Source organism: Phalaenopsis equestris, unplaced genomic scaffold (assembly GCF_001263595.1).
Source record: "Phalaenopsis equestris unplaced genomic scaffold, ASM126359v1 Scaffold000002, whole genome shotgun sequence".
NCBI classification, from domain to species: domain Eukaryota; kingdom Viridiplantae; phylum Streptophyta; class Magnoliopsida; order Asparagales; family Orchidaceae; genus Phalaenopsis; species Phalaenopsis equestris.
In genome coordinates, this window is record NW_018164444.1 from 18850090 (window position 1) to 18870599 (window position 20510).

The 20510-nt window shown below is 33.5% G+C and overlaps 2 protein-coding genes across 3 annotated transcripts in view; one reads left to right on the top strand and one right to left on the bottom strand.

Annotated features, from left to right (window-relative positions):
* LOC110025615 (ATP-dependent DNA helicase RecQ-like) overlaps positions 1-8307 on the top strand; it is a 91964-nt gene extending 83657 nt beyond the window's left edge. Inside the window, 4 exon segments of the mRNA XM_020726195.1 lie at positions 6614-6817; positions 6901-7107; positions 7553-7891; positions 7990-8307. Coding sequence (XP_020581854.1) covers positions 6614-6817; positions 6901-7107; positions 7553-7891; positions 7990-8115 — 876 coding nt within the window. The 3' untranslated portion in view covers positions 8116-8307.
* Positions 8308-8602: 295 nt separating this feature from the next.
* LOC110024675 (probable serine/threonine-protein kinase PBL8) lies at positions 8603-12404 on the bottom strand. 2 transcript variants are annotated; one of them, XM_020724794.1, is made up of 6 exons: positions 11998-12404; positions 11395-11721; positions 10445-10580; positions 9599-9735; positions 9374-9497; positions 8603-9289 (listed from the first exon to the last, which is right to left on the bottom strand). In XM_020724794.1, exons 1-6 carry the CDS (start codon positions 12025-12027, stop codon positions 8841-8843), a joined length of 1203 nt encoding a protein of 400 aa, XP_020580453.1. In that variant the 5' UTR covers positions 12028-12404; the 3' UTR covers positions 8603-8840. The 2 variants fall into 2 exon arrangements, with proteins under 2 accessions (XP_020580453.1, XP_020580446.1); XM_020724787.1 differs by having other exon boundaries at positions 11395-11729.
* Between the last annotated feature and the right edge of the window lie 8106 nt (positions 12405-20510).

Here is a 20510-nt window from a genome sequence, read left to right on the forward strand (position 1 = left end):
GGCGGTGGTTTGTGGGGGGCGGCGGTTGCTTCCTGCAGCTAGCGGCCAACAACTAGAATCTGGTGGCTGCGAGAAGCAGTGCCGGCGGCTGTTGGCAGTGAGCGGCAAAGACAGGCTGGCGGCAACGACGGAAGGCGACTGAGAGTGATAGTGGTAGGCAGGCGGCGGCGGCAAGTGGGGTGGGGGCAGCGGCGGTGGGCGGGCACGTGGCGGAGGGCTGTCGGCGGAGACAAGCGGTAGCGACAGGCAAGCGTCGGCGATGAGCAGGTGTTGATGGGAGGGTGACGATGGGTGGGCAGCGGCTGCAGCTGCGGTGAACGGCAGTTGGAAGGCGGGCGGCAACGGTGGTCAGTGACAACTTACATATAACATTTTAACTAAATGATGTAATTTAAATTCAGCCAAATCGGTCGAATTCTAAATTCACCCAAAATGAACTACATAAACTTCAAATTCATTAAAATTTTACATTATATTTGTAAATTTTCATACCTAACACAGAATTTTCTCAAATCCCTAAAAAGGATTTACATTACACCACTAATTCACCCAACCAAACGGTCCCTTAATCAAGAACCGCCATTGAGAAAGGTGGAAAGCTATTTATGCATCCAAACAGCATTAACATAAGAATTGAAAACAGGAATTTTATTTCAATGCTCAATGGTTAATGATGTCTATACCTGCCGAAGAGTCATATTTATGCTTTCAAAGGGTCCGAAATAATAAATTTCTTAATCCTAGATTAGTAAAAAAAAAAAAAAAGCAATTCTCAAGTTTTCAAGTATGTAAATATTAAAGTTTCAACATTCAAGGCTTCTAATATGCTATAACAGTTGTTACCAGTCTTATTTGATTGAGGATTTTTCCTTCACCATAGTTGGATCGGTATTCCCTTCATGAATGGCTTCATTCCTTCAAAGCATCCCATTTTTTAGCCTGACTTGTTTTGGATAGGACTTTTGTCTGAGATGCTCACACTTGTGACCCTGTATTTTTGAGTGTGGCGGAGAATGATGCCAACCTACCCCTTTTGTGTAGCTTTTATAACTCCTTTTTGGTTTTTTGGAGTTTTTTTGATATATTAATACAAAATGCAATATTTCTCATATGGCTTGATTTCTTACCACTCTGTTACAGTTCCCGAGCGGCTAATTTCCACAGTTGGTTTTCCCTAAGAGTCATGATTAAAGGTGTTGATTGTGCTAATGGCTCTGTAATCAACTTGCAATATTTTGATCATCTTGACGGTGATCAGTTGATTGACACAATTTTTTAGGTTGTTTGTTTCCTAAAATCTACCCGGTTTAATTAGGTAACACACCATTACTCATCAAACCCAAAGCCTAATCCAAAGATGTCCACTTCCTCTTTGTTGGAGTGGACACTATTCATTCTAGGCCAGATGGATTTAAATCAAAGAAGTATTTTTGTGCCAATATTTACCAAAAAGAAATGTTCTTCAAGTTGGCAATAATTATAAAAAAATCATATGTATGATTGATGCAAAAAATTATTCAGAGTAATGGAATATGAATATGAAAAAATTATGTTAGCTTTAGATAATCAAGTTTTTATAAAAGTGTTGTTTGTATTAATACAACTAATAGAAAAATATAAAGATTAGAAGAATGTTTTATTAATTGGTTTTTATTGATCTTTAGAAGATATGAACGAGTAGGGTTGTCAAAAAAGTTCGTTGTTCGGGAACAGTTCGTGTTCTATTCGCCAGAGCGTTCGTGTTCGATTCGTTCGATAAGCATACCAGACGAACACAAACAATTTTTTTCGTTCGGTTTGCTAAACGAACCAAACACGAACAGTGATGCATTCGTTCGTGTTCGAATCGTTATTGTTCGAAATTAAAAAAAATTAAATAAATATATATAAAAAATTTATGATATTTTTAAAATAATTATATACTCAAAAAAATTAATATATTTTAAAATTTAAAACCTGTAAATTATAATGTAAAATAAATTATTAATAATAATATATTTATATACTATCTAGACTCTAATAATATAGATATTATATATTTATATAATATAAGATGTATAATTATTATAATATATTATATTATTATTTTTATATTATAATATACAAAAGAAATGAAAAAAGCCTTATTACCCTACCACAGAGCGGAAGCCCTAACCCGTTCGCTTTTTCCCCTCTCGCCGCTCTGAGCGCTCTCCTTTCTAAAGCACGTCGCTCTCTCCTCTCTAAAGTACGAGACCGCAGTCCGATCTTTCTCCTCTAGTTTCGGCTGCTCCTCTCAAGATCGTGAAAAGCTTGACTGCGAGAACCATCATTCTTCTATCAAAATCGCGAAAAGCTTCTCTCGGTGAGAACTTGTCTCGATGAGTGCTTAGGGTTGATTTTTTGTGTTCGTTCTCTAATCTCTACTTCTATTTTTCTTTGATAAAATGTATTTTTCCTTGGTGAGTCGGCGTTGGATCGACCCAGTATTCTTGCTTCGGTGTTCATTACTTCGATTGCTCGGTATTCTTGCTTGGTTTTCTATAATATTTCATATTTATCTTCAGGTAATCAAGTTTGTCTCTTAGCTTAAATTTTTCAAAAAATTTTTTAGGTTTATTTAAATTTTTTGAGTGAAACTTAAGTTTTGAAGTTTCTGAAATTTTTGTATGAGACCATGTAAGACTTTTATGAGTTAATTTTTGTATTATTATTATTTTTTTGCATAAAACGTATGTCAGATTATTATTACATTGTTTTTGTTTCGAGAATATTGCTAATAATGCCTATTTTGCTGCTTGGGCAACATGAATGATTCCTATTCAATAAAATAGTCACAGGTTTGGATTGGTTAGTTTAGTGAGATGGATACTGATCATACTGCTAGTTGGGTCTGCTTTTAGGCGAGTCCAGTAAAAACACGACTCAATTCAGCTTAATTTCCTAGCCACTTTGTGGTCTTATGCTTTCTTAACATTTGTTTAAGGCTTTACCGGACTATGAATCATTTTATTCTGCATCACCCCTTCTTTTTCTTGTTGCTTATCTTGGTTGTCTTATTCCTTTCTCATTATATTTTTGGGTCATTTACATACGTAGCGCACAATTCTTATTTATTTACATATCTCATACAAACTTTCCTATTTACTCGCATCACTTAAATATGTAATATGACAAAATATAGGACTATTATCACTTTTATAAAGTGAATACATCTTTTTCATGCATAGGTTTGAAGAACCAATGTGCTATGTAAATTTGAAATTTTAGTTGGGAGAAATGTTAATACATAAGAACTATGTGCTAGGTATGTAAATTTCCCAAGATTTTTTTTAACTCATTTGTAGTTTCTACAGTATGTTACTCACAAATAATTCTTCATTGTACGCTTTGCGACTTCTTTTGCTATGCTCCATAGTTTTATTTGGTCCAAAGTACCAAAAATTTATCTCTAAATGTTTTATAATGCTTTGTCTAGTAATGTTATGTTTCTGAATTGTTAATACTTGCCTAAATCATGTCTTAAAACCTATGTTCATTGCCGATAAATAGAATTTCTTTTTATCTTTATCTGTGTGTGCTATTTTATTTCATTTTGTTTGTTTTTAGGCATTTTTATTGTGCTATGTTGGGAAATTTCATGTGTTTGTCTCCCTCTTGCTTTTTTTCTCCTTGGAGCTTTGCGATATTTTCTATGATACATCTATTGGATCTGGCAAAGTAAGCATTATTCTTTCACTGTCTTTCAATTTATGTTGATGAGGATGTTTTCAATGGTTTAAGTGGTACCCTAGAATCATTAACTCATAATGCGTAGTATATGGATAAATTATTTTTAACAGAAATTTACGTATGTTGCTCACAATTTTATTTATTTACATATCTCACACTTAAACTTTTATATGTACATACATAACACTTTGGCGTTGTTTTTAGCACATGTTTTGGAGACATTTAAAACATTGTTTTAGAATTGTTTTGAGCACTATTTTTGAGACACTAAAAGCATAATTTCATGGTTATTTTGTCCATTATTTTGCAGATATTAAAAACATCATTTTAGGACTGTTTTGAGCACTATTTTGGAGATATTAAAAACATCATTTTATATATTTTAATGTACCATATCAAAATTTACACAGTAAAGTTAGCAACATGCATGATGTTTTGGACTTTATATCATTGCACCCTTGTTTGTGTTTAATGTTGTTCGTACTTGTAAATTAGGCTTGTTAAATCGTCAAGTTTTCTTTTCTTATCCTTTTATGTCAGATATTTTTTTGCTTGAATAATTGGATGTAATGATTAATAATGAAATAATTTTATTGAAGTTCGTTATTTATTTCTTTTGGTAGTTTGAGAATTAATTATTAATTCTTATATATTTTATGAAGATGTATTTCAATTTTTAAAAGATAAATTGATGTATTTCAATTTTTAAAAGATAAATTGATGTATTTCAATTTTTAAAAGATAAATTGATGTATTTCAATTTTTAAAAGATATGAGAATTAATATTTAAATTATTGTCTATTTAACAATTCAAAAAATATATACAATTTTGAAAATTTTCAAACATTTCGAACATTTCGAACATTACGAATTCGAACGATTCGAACAATTCGAACTAATTCCGAACAATTCGAACCGAACACGAACAGACCCTTCACGAACAATTTCGAACACAAGCTTATTTCAAACAAACTATATTTCAAACGAACCGAACACGAACACGAGCACTGTTCGTTCGTGTTCGGTTCGTTTACACCCCTATGAATGAGTACTCTCAAAATTAATTTTGGCTAGTAATAAGAAAGAAAGATGTGTCAATTGTATTTATGATGGATAACGTACTAAGATTATATGTACTTGTGGAGTGATCATTGAAATTTTAATTATATTGAAAGCAATGCAAAAATATTGAGTTCATACTTCTATTTGTTTAAATTTTGAATAAGGACATTCATAGCAAGATGCCTTGATGTATGCTTTTCGTACATGGCAATTTATATGAAGTAAGGCATCTATTGAAATAAGTGCAAAATTGAAATGAAAGAAAAATTGGGTGTGTGATATTAGCAGTTATGGGATAATATTATTAGAAGAAAAATTAAATCCTTACGTGATAGGTTTAAGTGTATTGAATTTATTAAATAGAAAATAGTGATATAGATGAAGATATTGCTTCTAGAGTTGAGGCTGGGTGATTAGAATGAAGAAGAATGTCATGAGTACCATGCAATAAGAGGATATGATGGGGACTTAGAAGTAGATATTATAACAGTGCAATTAGGCTATTCATGTTGTATGAATTTGAATAATAGGTACAAAAAAGTTGTAAATAGCTAAGTTGTTAATATGGATGTATCAAATTATGGGAAAAAAGAATTTTAGTTTGGAGGCATGATAAAGTTAGGAAAGAAAAAAAATTGTTTTGATTTATGTTCGAGAAATGGTATTGAAGATGAGAGTTGAAAAGAGACTTAGGTAGTTTGGTTTTGGACAATAAATATTAGAAATACACAATTAAATAAGTAGATAAAATTATTATCAAATATTATGATAAGAAAAGGGTACACCTTAGGTTATATAGATAGATGTTTAAAATGACCAGCAAAAGATGTATTTTAGCAATGTAGGCATCATCCAGTAGGAATGGATAGGAAATTAAGATACATAAAGTTGACCTGAAATGATCGGAATGGAGCTGATAATGATAATAATTTTCATTGCTTATTGTTCATGGGCGAAGTGCTTACATAGTAAATTATTAATTTATGTTATATCACAAGAAACTTCCCCCACCAAACATCACTCGACAGGATACCAAGTAAGATATTATAATCAAAATTACATTTCATTTACTTCACAAACCACATGAACCATAATTTTCCTGTTCTCAGACTACTCTTGTTCTCTGTCAAACCCAAGCCTTCTCGATGATTTTACTTTTTGTTTAATTTTCTGGTTATGTAGGATCTGCATTTCTCAGCCCCCTCAACGCAAATCATCATACAGCATAAAGGCTTAGAAAGAATGGAATTATGTGTAAATAAATGGAGATGCTTGTTGTTGACGGGCTTCTATGCTTATTTTGCTTCTAGAATGATGTGCAATCTCTAAACTACTTGGGCTTTGTTTAGCTAAGCTTTTATTTTTATAGAAGTCTGTTTCAAAGTTATTTTAAAAAAAGCTAGGTTTTAAGGCAGGGAACGAATAGCAGTCAGAAAGAGGAAGAAAACTGAGATTTTTAAAGTGATTTCATACAAGCATAAAGCATTGCCAGCCAAATTGCCTATAAAATGAAAGGATTGACTTTCCCAAAATGGAAAGCGGCACGGAAGTTTCAAACAAAGCCTTAGTGTCTGTTTAGGCTTTTTGTCTAATTCGAGTTTTAGATCGTCACTACAACTATGTTTGGAGAATTGTTTTCTTACTGTTTTCTAGAAATTTTTATGGTAAGAGGCTGTTTTTTGCAATAAAATTCGTAGAATGCAGAGGCTATAAGAAAGTTGTCTGGTTTCTTAGAAAAAATAAATATATATAATTCTCATATGTTTCTAATTAATCTCTTCTGCATTTCCTTTATGATTAACTGATGTCATTTGCTTAACCTTTCTTCGTCTGCCTGTAGCATCTTCTAAGTACATATGGTGACAAATTTCTTCAAACCATAAGTAATGCATCACAAGAGCTTGATCTGTCCTTGAATAGAGAAGAAAATACAGTAACTGCTACGAGAAAGCTTTACCCAAGTTCAGAGAGAAGCCTGAATCCTGCGAAGTTTGAAGCTTGGAAAATGTGGCAAATGGGTAAAAATTCACTGAAAGAAGTTTGTGTAAGTCCACTGTAGTAGTTCTCTATTTTGTATTTGGTATGCGGCTGAACATTCATCTTTCATTCTTGCGCTCTTATATACAGGTTTTAGGGAGGTCTGTTCCAATAAAAGAACAGACTGTTATTTCATATATCCTTGAAGCTGCCCAGACTGGTTGTGAAATGGATTGGGTCAGATTCTGCTCTGAGATTGGACTGACACTCAAAATTTTCTCTCAAGTGCGCACCGTTGTTGCCAGAATTGGATCAAGAGAGCGCTTGAAGCCAATCAAAGAGGAGCTGCCAGAAAATGTTAGTTTTTTTATTTTTTAAATGAACGAAATGTGAGCTTTGCAGCAAAAGTGATAACTAAGCCTAGTTGGCTCATGAGTCTGCTCATGTTTGGCTTGACAAATGGCTCACAAGCTAGGCTCGATGAGCTAACTAGCCAAATTTGAGCCAAAACTTGACTCGAAAATCATATTTAATCTTATATCAAATCACTTCTTATTATTTCTCTTTTGATTGCTCATTCTTTTTTATCATTTTCTTATAATAATTGCTTGAATCAAAATTGTTTTCTTTTTAATAATAACTGAGCTGGCCTCTAAGCCGACTTGATCTCAAAGATTTAAACTCGAGCTTAAGATGAACTTAATTAAGTAATCAAGCTCAAGCTTAAACTGGTGGTGGATCGAGCTCGCTTGACTCGACCAGCATACATATCCGCTTAACCTTTGGAGAGGATGTTTTGCAGGTGACTTATGAACAGATCAAGACTTCCTTACTGATGGAAGATCTCAACATATCGCCGGATGAAGTTTTTCACTCCAACTCCTCATTGCTCAGTAATACCACAACAGAAACCTCAAATATCGCAAACTCAGAATGGGCATCCTTAATTAAAGAAAGAGCACTGTCCAAATCAAGTCCCGAAGCTATCAATGAAAGAAAACTAAATCGAAGCGTAGGCTCAGTTTATGAATCTCCCTCAAAGAAGCTCAACTACTCCCAAACTGAAGATAATGAAAACATGAACGATGGTTTGGAAGCTACTGAAGAGTCCATCATGGAGCTGATTAACAAAAATGACGGGGTAGAAACACTAAAAACTTTTGACTGATTTTCTAAAATGACGGGGTAGAGTCCATCATGAAATGTTTGAAGAATATTTAATATAGTGATTTGTTGCAGATATCGTTGTCTGATATTAAGAACTACTTCAGCGGATCGAAGGCTGATGCTGTTACTGATTTGCTTAGTTGTTTGGAGACGGAGTTTCTCATATTTAAGAAGAACGATTTGTACCGGGCCTTGTGAAGAGTTTCCAGAGCAACGGCTTACTGAAATTTTGAGAACTGAATTCTCTTGTACATAAGTCTTGATTTATTAGCCGTTTTTTTAAGGATGTTGTAAGCCTGACGTGCTTTCTGGTGGAAAGCTTTTTGAACAGGTTATAAAAACATATTTAAAATTTTATTTTAGACGAGTGAAAATAGTTTAATCTTAATTTTCAGTGCTTAGATAGTTTTCGATGGTGATTTGAATATCTGTTTTGCATTTAGATTTTAAACATTAGATGCAAGATTAAATATGCCTCCATGAATGAGTAATACTAAGAACTTCTGTTTTAAACTTTCAATGCAATTAACTGATTCTTCACACAAATTTTGGACTGCAATATATGACTCGTTCCGTGAAGCTTTTTTAAAAGTCATGTCTGTGGAATATATGTTATCATAGATCTAAAATAGTGAAAAAAACATCGTTTTCAAGAGATGCTGCTTTACCAAAATGAAAATAAATTCATGTTTCGACATTTTGACATTCAATGCAGCAGAATGGAATGAAACTTTACTGTCTTCTCAATCGAGGGCATACAATAACAATGAAGAGCATGTCTAAATACCTCACTTCGATCCACATCACTCAAATAGGAAACCCAGCCATTTGCCAAAAATATACCATGCAGCAAATAACAATCATTAGTATTTACACATCACAAAAGCTTCAACAAGCAGAGCAATCTCTCTCACCAATCCTCATCACCTCACTCTGCAAGCCGCCACACCGCCCGAAGCACACCGACTCCCAGGCGACGACCTGCAGCCAACCCCATCGCCCACCAACCTCCGACGCATTCGTTGATCCGCAACAACCGGAACTGCCCCCTCATCTTGCTCGCCGCCACTGCCCATCAATGGCTCCAGCGTCTCCACAACATCCCTCATCAGCGGCCGCGCCTTCGGGTTCAAACTCAGGCAGTAATATGCCAGGCTGCACGCCTTCTGTGCAGCTTTCACAGAGTACTCCTCCTCCAGTCTCGGATCAATCACCTGCAACGCTTTCTTCTTATCGTTCAGCTTCGGACGAGCCCAATCCACCAGACTGTGCTCGTTCCCCGGCCGGCTCTTGTCCACCGATCTTCGGCCCGTCAGAAGTTCGAGAAGAACGACGCCGAAGCTGTAGACGTCGCTCTTCGCCGTCAAGTGCCCTGCTTGGAAACATAATTCATGGTGATGTATATGAATGAATTCAGAGAGGAACTTGCTGAACAAATAATGGCGGCGGAGCAGACCAGTCATCACATATTCCGGCGCGGCGTAGCCGTAGGTTCCCATAACACGGGTCGAAACGTGGGTTTCGTCGCCCTCCGGTCCAGCTTTTGCGAGCCCAAAATCCGAAAGTTTTGCTGTGTAATCCTGAGAGGAAAAGGGTTCATTGGGAACCAGATTGGTCAATATTCTGTTTTTAGCATTTCTGAGCAAGAAGAGATTTTTATCGAATTATATCTATACTTAACAGAGTCCAGCAAGATATTTGAGGTCTTGAAATCTCGGTAGATAACCGGCCGTTCGGCATTGTGAAGAAAGGCGAGCCCCTTGGCGGCGCCGATTGCGATTGTCATCCTTGTCCCCCAAGACATTGGAGCTGCTGTTTCTGAAGAAACAGAAGATGACTAATGTCTGCTAGATGTAACAACAATAATAACGAGTCTTTATCCTATCAAGTTATGATTTTTTCCACATTTTTTTTGCTGACTCTAGGCTATCTACCGCAGGTCATACAGCCGCGATGTGCGGCTGTGATCGGAGGGCGCGCGCAGCTCTGCGTGCGACCTCCGCACCTAATAATTAGACCTACCGTAGCCCTCCATTTTTTCTTTTTTTTTTTTTGCAACGGTGGTAACTTGGGACAGTGTTGTCTGCTAGATGTAATATTAGAGTATAATATCCAAAGCAAGTGTATTTTACATGCATATGAAAATGTATGAAAATTTATTTTTTTTTTTATAAGAAAATATAGTAGTATGACATCATTACAAGAAAGAACAGAGAAATTGATTCTTCCATTTGATACTATTAATTAATACCTAACCCCCTTATAATTAAGCAAAGTCATGCAAAAGTCTTTATTTGACAAACATAATTGTAGAGTAGGATTGAAATATGGACCATCCTTCAATCACATTCTACCTACCTATCTAAAGCTGAAGAAATAGTGGAAATCAAAGAGTGTTGGGATGAAGAATACTTTCTAGAGTGGGCTTAAAATAGAGATACCAGAAAAGTTGCCTCTTTTCTAAGTTCTGAAAAATAGTAAAAATAAATTTTAATGTCTGAAAAAAGAGAGATTGATCGTAGCATACTTCGAAACAAATGGTTCTCGAGGCTGCCACGGAACATGAACTCGTAAACTAGAAGCCTGTGATCATCCTCACAGCAGTATCCAATCAGCTTCACAAGATTTGGGTGTCTGAGCTGCCCTAGAAAATTAACTTCTGTCTGTAAAAAGAATGAATAATAGATATTAAAGGAGAAAATGATCATGAGGTTGCTCATCAGAGATAAGAACACGTAAGAGAGCATAAGGAACTCCAGAAACATATAGACCAACACATGATATTTACAAATATCAAGGGTTATAATACAAGGATCCAACGACATACCACACATTTATAGTGTAGATTTGTTTATGATTGGGCACTTTATTTAAAACTAATGGAAACAAACAAAAAAATAATCATTTGATGAAGTAGATAATGCAAAATCCTTCTGATACTCTAGTAATTCATACATAGGCATTTCAAACCCAAAAATGAGGGGGTGGGGGAGGCATTTACATTAAAACTGCCCAATTCCTATGTATTTACATATCTAACATCTAAACTTTATTTTTAGACATTTATACCACCCAAATCCTTCATATCACATAAAAAGCATCACCATTTTAACTCTTAAAAAGAGATATACATCTGTTCATTCATGGTCAAGGTGTTATACCACCCAAATCCTTCATATCACATAAGAAGAGGGCTTGACATACATAACACTCAAAAACATTAAAATTTACATATTTAACATCTAAACTTCACTATTTACATCTTCTAGCATTTGACTAACTCTATTAACAGATCTCATCAGACGCTCAATAGAAGAGCACGATTAAAAAGACAAGGTTGACTAAGTTCCTCATGATCCTCACTGCTACTACAAGCTCAAATTCCGTCATGGAGCTCCCAAACCAAGGAAAAAAAAACAATAATAATATGAAGCATAAATGAACAAGAAGATGTACATCATCCATCAATTTACTTACAAGCCATTCCTTGTGTCCCTGATGACCATCCTTATTCAAAACCTTCACAGCAACAGGAAGAGACTTCAGTCCCACCCTCACATTCTCATCAATGTAACCCTTATAAACCGTCCCAAATCCACCTTCACCTAACACATAATCTGATCGAAAGCTCTTCGCTATTGTCTCAAGCTCAAACATTGTGAAGGCGATCACATTAGAATATATTGATATGTCAGTTGAATCATCTACGCTTCCAGGCACCGAAGGATCACTCATCTCCATAAAACTTCGATTTTGTTTTTTCTCAGAAGGAGCAGGCTTTACATGATTCGATACCACGTTTATCTGCCGAACTTCAAACACAAACATCAACGGTCAGAAAACAAAATCAGTATTTTTTTTTGAAAATTCATCATGAGAAGCTGAATGATTCTCAAAACTAGCTTTTTCGTATGCGAACAATTACAGTAAAAAAAAAGGAAAAATCTACTGAATAAGTACATGAAAGGCTTGCTTAAGAAATTGGTACCGGGTGATAATAACAAAAGCGGATAAAAAATAAAGTGTGAAATCCCTAAGTGGAAACTCTATTCGATTCAGCATTGACAGGAAACAGAGTACCGTGAGCAGCAGCAGCGACAGCCGATTCATCTCTGGTTACGCAATTGCCCATCCTTCGCCGCGCCGTGTTCTATCTTTCTCATGATCCAGTCGCTCGTCCCTCGAGCGGCCACCGTTGCTTCTCTGCGTTGCTCCTCCTTCCTTTTTATATCTCTTCACTCTGACAAACAAAGGCTGGGACGCGGCAACAAAGGCAACCAGAAAACGGTGGAGAGGACAAAGGGAAAAAGAGCTCTCTTTATCTCTCTCTCTCTCTCTTCTTCGTCCGAAGTGCGCGTGAGGGGGTGAAGAAAGGTGGGATTTTTGAGGTCTCACATGCGAGGGCACGCTCCCTGCTGCCGCATCTTCTTCCGCTTTGTTTGCGCTTCGGCTCACGCCGCCCCCACCGAGCACTTTGGTTGCGAGGCTAAAGGAGGGATCTTTAAGGTACTGGAACCAGTTTTTATGCAGTATTTAAACACCATTCAGTTTAAATTAAGAGCATATTTTTAAAAATTTAAAAATTTTATTTTTTTTAAACATCTAGTGAATTTTTATTATATTTATTAAAAAAATAAAAATTAATATGCTTAAATTTTTATCTACATCGTAGGAGCTAAGAGACCAAGGATCTGTTTGGGGCAGTTGTAACTTATTGAATAATCTGCTGATAAGCTGATTAAAAATCATATGCTGATAAGCTAGGTGTGGTAGTTATTACAAATTTTTCTTTTTTGGAAAAGCCAGACTTTACCACCACACCTAGATAGGTGCGGTGTGAAAACGAAGTTTTCTATTTTTTGAAAGCGCATAAACTGTCAAAACGCAGTTTACTCAAACAAATCAGGTGCATTTTCAAAACGTCACCGCACCAAATAAGTTGCCACAAACGGGCTCTAAGTCCCACTCCCTAATCATATGCCACGGAGCCTTACACATTCTATTATTTTTACTAAAACTACAATTATTTGAGTTCAAAACAAATAATTATCATAATTTATAAAATTTAAAATATTTATCATTAATAAAATTTAATATTTAAAGAAATAGTCAAAGTTTAGGTGTGAGACATGAAACTACCTAAGAATTGTGCGGTAGGTGTGTCGTGTCAATTTCCCAAAATGTTCTTAATGTCAATCCTACCATCTCAACTTCAATTTTTACATAAAACACCATCTTACCTAAGCATGGACTGGTGTATTTTTAAAAATAAAAATTGTTTTAAATCCCTTTTATAGCTAAATTATCTATGTTTAAGGTTAGCAGTTTTATTAAAATAATATTACTTATAATAATGGTTATCTAATTATGATTTGCAGTTGAATCATGTTGGGCAATCCGATCTAAAGCTATGACTACTTATTTAAAGGAGAATTTATATGTAAATATTGCATAATTATTGTTTTTATATATCTAATATCTAATATTTAATACTTATATAGCCAATATTTTAATGTCATGATGATATTGAAATAAAAGCCTAAAATACTTATTTCACTTTATAAAAATCTATGATATTGTTGATGTGACTTTATAGAGGAACTTTATAGGATATCATATTTTTATATAAATAAGCCTACGACCTAGCTCCCCTATCATTTGGTCGTTGGGAGTCAAAGGATCTTGGTTCGGCAAGATCTGTCCTTCTGACCATAATGAGTAAGGGTTGCAAATAGACTCGATGATTGCCCTTGATCATCTAATATTTTGTTCGATATACTTCTAATGACCTTCAATCGTCTAGACTTGATTCAGTCGGTTTGACTCTGACGACCAATGGTTGTTGACTCCTTCCCCAAGATGGAGAACTCATGTCACTAGGATGAGATTAGGTTGTCGAGCAGAGAATGAATCACTGTAATTTGACAAATAGCTCATCTTTTTTGATAAAAAGGAATCTTGGGGGCCTTGTGGAAATTATCGAGGTAAAACCTTCGACCTAGTGATGAAGAGCTTCGATGACTGTCGGTGAGGCGGCTGACAATATTGAGATGGGGGTCAAACTAGATTCTCTTTTTGGCTAGATAAGTCAGGATCATTGGCTCGATCGACCTGCAATTGGTCGACTTTGGGTTCAAGTTAGCGCGACTTTGCCATCAGACAATAACGTCCTTTGATTCTACGTATGGTCTTTCACCAATGAGCCATCCTGACTTCATCTTCCTCCCTTTTAGTCGATCGTATTTTCTCGAGATCCGTGAAGACACATTTTGGATGTACAATTACATAAAAATTATGTTGTATGAATATGTAAATCCTTCTTATTTAAATTATATAGGCTCGCTCTTATCGTGTCTCATTTCCTCACTTTCATCAAATCTATTTCAGAAGCTAGGTGTCACTTCTTCGTGCTCCTATTCGCATGGGCCAAAAGGTCAAAATGCCTTTCGAAAATATAGGAATCAAATTTAGGTTAGATGTATCCCCTCAAAGAAAAAACAATTCCCCATCTAGTCTAAAGAAATCAAATTAATAATCTAGTGAATTAATCTACTAAATAAATACTTTAATATTCAATCAAATAAAATTCAATTATTTTCTTAACTCCATATTTGAATAAATTTGAGTGAATTTTTGAAAATATATCACATAAATGGATATAATTAAAAATTGACATGCTCATTACTTTATGATTTTGTACAAGTTTGTTTGTTGTTTAACAAATAATTATTAAGAGCTCAATAAAATAATTATAAAAATGATGATTTAAAAAATAGGGATTAACCTATTATAGGCTTGAATATGATGGAAATTTGACTTTAATAAAACCTATTTTAAATTAGCGCACTCAATAAGATTCTATGTTACAATATAAAATTTCTCATATCACATGCACTTTTTAAAAATATGATTATTATGGAAACATTAAACAAGAAGATAGACATATGGAATAACCCATTTCATTATTACTAATTAAACTTTGCAAAATAGTTAATTTAAGGAAAATTGTATCAAGTAGGGATCTTAAAATTTTAAATTATTAACATTAAGCATATGATTAAAGGCTCAATTAAAGTTGGATTAGAGCTTGAACTCAATAAGAAAACTATCAAACAGATTTAAACAGGATTTTTAAATTTAGAGTCATTTTAAATTTTAGAGAGCTAAATTCTCTGATCAATTATGAAAAAAAAAACAGAATATTCAAATTAAATTTAATACAAAATGATTTTTTTTATTAAATTTATATTACAATTAATATAATATATCACTGATTGATTAACTCTTATATTTTATTCATATTATTTTCTTTTTAAATAAAAGCTAATTCTCTTATTATACTCTAACATGAGTATATAAATAAATATCAAAGTTTATTGTGTGATATGCATGTAATTCCACTAAAATAAATTTATTAAATAAAAATATATCCGATTAAATGTGTATTATTTTGTTTAAGAAAACTATATTAATTTTTAATATATTATTTCAATCAACACTTTTTTATTTTAAAATAGATTTTTCTTTCGGTTGTATTAGTTATTAGATTTTTCTTTATGAAATGAATTAGTTTGTTTCTTTTTTATTATAGATATTATTTGTATATAATATATTTTTTTATAATACAAGATAGACCACATTCCCCTTTAGGGTAGGGTAGAGAAAATGTTACGTCCGGACATAGCATGTTCGGACGCCCAACCACCGGCCGTCACATTGACATACACCTCATCGACGAGCGGCGTAACAGCGGGTGGTTGGTTGTTCAGACGTGCGGACGTCCAAACACAATATTCTTCTCTTCAGACGACAGTATTGTTTTTTATCTCTAAAATAAGATTCAAATTAAAGTTTATTTTTTCTTAAACCACTTCGAAAAAAACCTCTTATGAACAACTCTCAAAATATTAATCAAGAATGGTGTAATACTAAAAATTTTCATGTTTATTATATATATATAAATCATAATTAATACTAATCAGATTATTTAAAATAAAAATAATTTAAAAACTATTTACCATAACAATATACTAAGCGAGACAGCATTATCACCATATAAAAATAAATAATTAAAAAAAAAAAAGGAAACCAGTTAATGCAATGAACCCATGGGGACGGATTGCAGGGATCTAAAATCACATGTTCGCCATATAAAAGCTTTCAAGCTTCAAAAATTATATAATTATATAGTTGACCTTATTACCTCTCTCTCCCTTTTCCTGTGGGCACCAATTGATTTTCGATATTACAATCACACACTTCAAATCATAACCACATGCATATTTGACTAAAACGAATAGACTATTGAAGTAAAAATTTATAGTAAAACATACATACGCAAAAGGTCTCTTTTACTGTGATATATGACCTGGTAACACAGGAGAATATTTCTCTTGTGTTATTCTGCATTATTCAAGTATTATTGTGGTGGTATTCATGTGTTATTGTGTTTTAGGAATATTCTCGGTGTTATAATAACATAATAATACATTAATATCAACACAATAACACATGAATAATGTAGAATAACACGAGAAGAATATTCCTCTGCGCTAGAACGATTTTTATTTTTATTTTTCTGTCACTTACACGTGTCCGCATATCAGTGGACTCCGAATGTAGCTCGACATTAGGAGTCTTAATGTAATATTTATTTACATATGGACACTTAAGCTTTCATTCGACATTTCTACCACCAAAATCTTACATTTTACATAAAAAAAATATATTACTATTTTAAATATAAAAAGCGAAAGACATCTTTACATGTATAGGTAAAATGGTATATGTGTAAAAATTAAAGTTTAGATTTTAGACATGTAAATACATAAGAATTGAGTGATATGTATGTAAATCTTCCTAATATTTTAGGGCAAAGACGCCTTTTCGCATCAAATTCATGAATTACTATTGAGTGAGTTGTGTATTGTTTTTGATAAAACAAAAAATTATATCCAACGGATCTTATTTGATTGTTTTGATTCCTTTGCGAAAATAATAATTATTTTATAGTAATTTTTTTTAAAAATTTTAATTATTAATTTAAATTATATAGAACTTATCAATCTAAAAATCAAATGACACTTCTATCTTCGGTTATTAAATAAAAATTCACATCAGTAAATGGCATCATGAAAATTATGTATTATATATGTTCCAATCATAACTTTAGTAAATATTATTTGATTTGTTTTTTATCTAATATTAAAATTTTGAGTGTCATACATTTAAATATAAAAAATCTAGGTATTGGATATGTAAAATGTACATAAATGTGATAGCACGAATCTCAAAAAATTCTAATAGAATAGAGACATGAAAGTATGTCACGGGATGACCTATATAAGGAAGATCAAAAGTTTCATCATCAGAAGATCAAATAACTAGATTGACCAAGTACAAATCTTTTAGAATCGAGACCTGAAGCCTGTCGAACAAAGGTCGATCTAGCGAATGACAAAAATCCATCAATTCAAGAGAAGGCTTAAGCCCAACTCTCGCCCTAGGATTCCTCTCAACTGCCAAGACACTTCATCAGGGCCCCGAAGGTTTTACCATGATATACTCGACAAACACCTTGAATGACATTTTGTCAAGGGGCGAGCTACCTGTCGAATTACGACGACTCTCTCTCTCTACCCGATAGCCTAGTCTCATCCCAGTAATAGAAGCTGCACACATAGAGGTTGATAGTCGACAACCATACCAAAGCAGCCTATTGGTTGACTCAAGTAGACAAATTCAAGTTCGAATGGCTGAAGATCAACAGAAGCTGATTGGCAAAACCCAAGATCATAGTCGGTCGAATGAGCCTTATCGACCCAAACTCTCCAATCTCAGTCATATGCTCATTTATGTAAATACCTGAAATACTATATAAAGCACCCATTAGATCAGGAGCAAGCATTCAACTTTACATACTATACCTTCTTTATCCATAAATAAGGGACCATTTGAATAAGAGTTTCACAATTCTCTTTGTGATCTACTCCATGGGTGTGATTCTGGAGAGCTCCAAGTTCAACATAAGCATAGGAGAATTATATGCATCCACATTAAACATTTATACATATTTTATTAACATCTGAGTCAAATTTAATTCACTTATTTTCTGTGCTCGTAATTAATAAATTTTCCATTTGACCGCATCGAAGATGGTAAAGAGATCTCGTAAGCTTAAAACTCACCCACTCTCTCCAGTGGCAGTTGGAAACAGCACTTCAGACATAGTTAATAGCTTAATCACCTTAACCGAAACACACCTGCCACCCACTCACCATCGCAGTTTGTGGCTAGAAATTCGTGAGTTAACCACGTGTCATGCTGTCAAGCGATGGTTGTGCTCCAAGGTGCTGTTTATTTCACTGCAAATATATTAAGAGATTCGTTAGTAGAGCGGTTAATATTAACAGTTCTGACAATGAATAGGAAATAAAAAATTAGCATGTGGTGGAGAACTGAATAGAGAATGAAAAATGTGAAAATTTTACTTTGAACTGCTCGAAGATTTCAGGAAATCCTCATTAAAATTTAACTTTATACTTATTGATTTATTCTAAGTCAAGTGAAAGATAATTTTTATCATATAGTTACATATAGTGTAAAAGAGCAGAACACGAGTGAGCTTAGACTCAGCTTCTGTTCAACTGATTAAAAAATATTGTTGTTCGTGTTTGACTCTTTTATATTTCGAACAAAAAAAAAATTGTGTTCGTGTACGACTCGTTTGCTTAATGAGCCTAACACGAGCTGTTTGCAGACAAAGATTCATTTTGACAAAATTAGTCACGTAGTCATAAGCTTTTAAGAGTTTGAATGAGATTTAAATCTTACAATTTATATTCATACGTCATTTAAATATAATTTAGTATATTTTTATAATATATTAAATTTATTATTTAATATATATAAATTTATTTTTTTCAAGTCAAAATGAGCCGAACACGAATTGACAATTTTTTGTTCGTGCTCGGTTGATTTATATATTGAGCGCAAAAAAATTATTTGTGTTCGGCTCGTTACCTTGGCGAATGAATCGAACACTAGTTTCTTAATGAGCCGAACACAAACTATTCGTGAATAACGAGACGTTTTAATAGCTCTAGTTATATATGATAGTCATTTAACAAAAAAAAATCGTCAATTAATTACTAGGATAATACATCATATCTAATTGATAGAAGTTGATTATTTTTTATGACTTGGAGCTACAATTGTCTAAAAAGTTAGTAGTTCATGAATAGCCCAAGTTATATAAATAAATTTTATTATAATAATATTTTATATTATTTTATATAAATAAATATTATCAATTGGATTCTTGGTTACAACTCAGAAAGTGATATGACCTTTGTAAAGCTGAGCGGGCTCATATGGCATTCGTGATTGATATTATTCTGTTTTCCAATCACAAAACACTGAAACTTGGGATCAGTTTGTGTGTTGTATTTCTATAGTCTTATGTGGTAGCTCTGGTTGACAATGTTTGCTGGTTCAAGATAGCTTTATCCATACTCTAGTTTGTGACCCTAACACTCTATTATGGCGCATCAACCTGATCCCAAGTAAAACATTGATGATACTAACCTCCACAGATGCTACTTGTACTGGTTGATTCATAGGATGAACTGAGTTCTGCCCCTCCTGTCTTTCTGTGTACTCATAGATCGAAACATTATGTTTCTTTCTTTTATGTATATATGTTCTATTTTTTATTACTCTTTTATTCTTATAAAGTGATCCTGTCATGACCCTCAAATTGCTATATATATATATAAGAAATAACCAAATGTTATTATACGAGTCTCCAATCATTTCTAATGTGCCTAGAACTTTAAGTATTACTTCCTTAAGGCTCACGCCGCCCAAGGGGATTCAAACCTCTCATATGAGAGGTCTTATATCAAGGATGTCAACCAATAGTTTAGGGTAGGCATCTTCGGTAGAAGACCCCTCATCTCAAGGGTTCGAATCCACTCTAGTACAGTTGGTCTTAAGAAGATTGTATTTGAATTGTTAGACAGATTATGGGTGACTGGAGACTCATATAATAACCTTTGGTCATTCCTTTGAAATATATATATATATATAGACACACACACACACACGGGTGCGCACGCGTAATAATAATTCTTTTTATTTACATATGTTTAGAATGTTTCCCACATTTTTTTTAAATGTAAAAGTTCATATTTTTTTTTATATGTTAAATACATGTTTGTATGTAGATATACATGTATGTATATATATATACATACATATAAATTAAGATATGTACATATAAAATACATTTTTTATAATATGTATGTAGATATACATATGTATGTATACATGTATGTATATATATATACATATGTATGTATATATACATGTATGTATATGTATGCATGTATGTATGTATACATGTATGTATGCATACATGTATGTATATGTATGTATGTATGTATACGTGTATGTTTATGTATGTATGTATGCATAAATGTATGTATATGTATGTATGTATGTATACGTGTATGTTTATGTATGTATGTATGCATAAATGTATGTATATGTATGTATGTATGTATACGTGTATGTTTATGTATGTATGTATG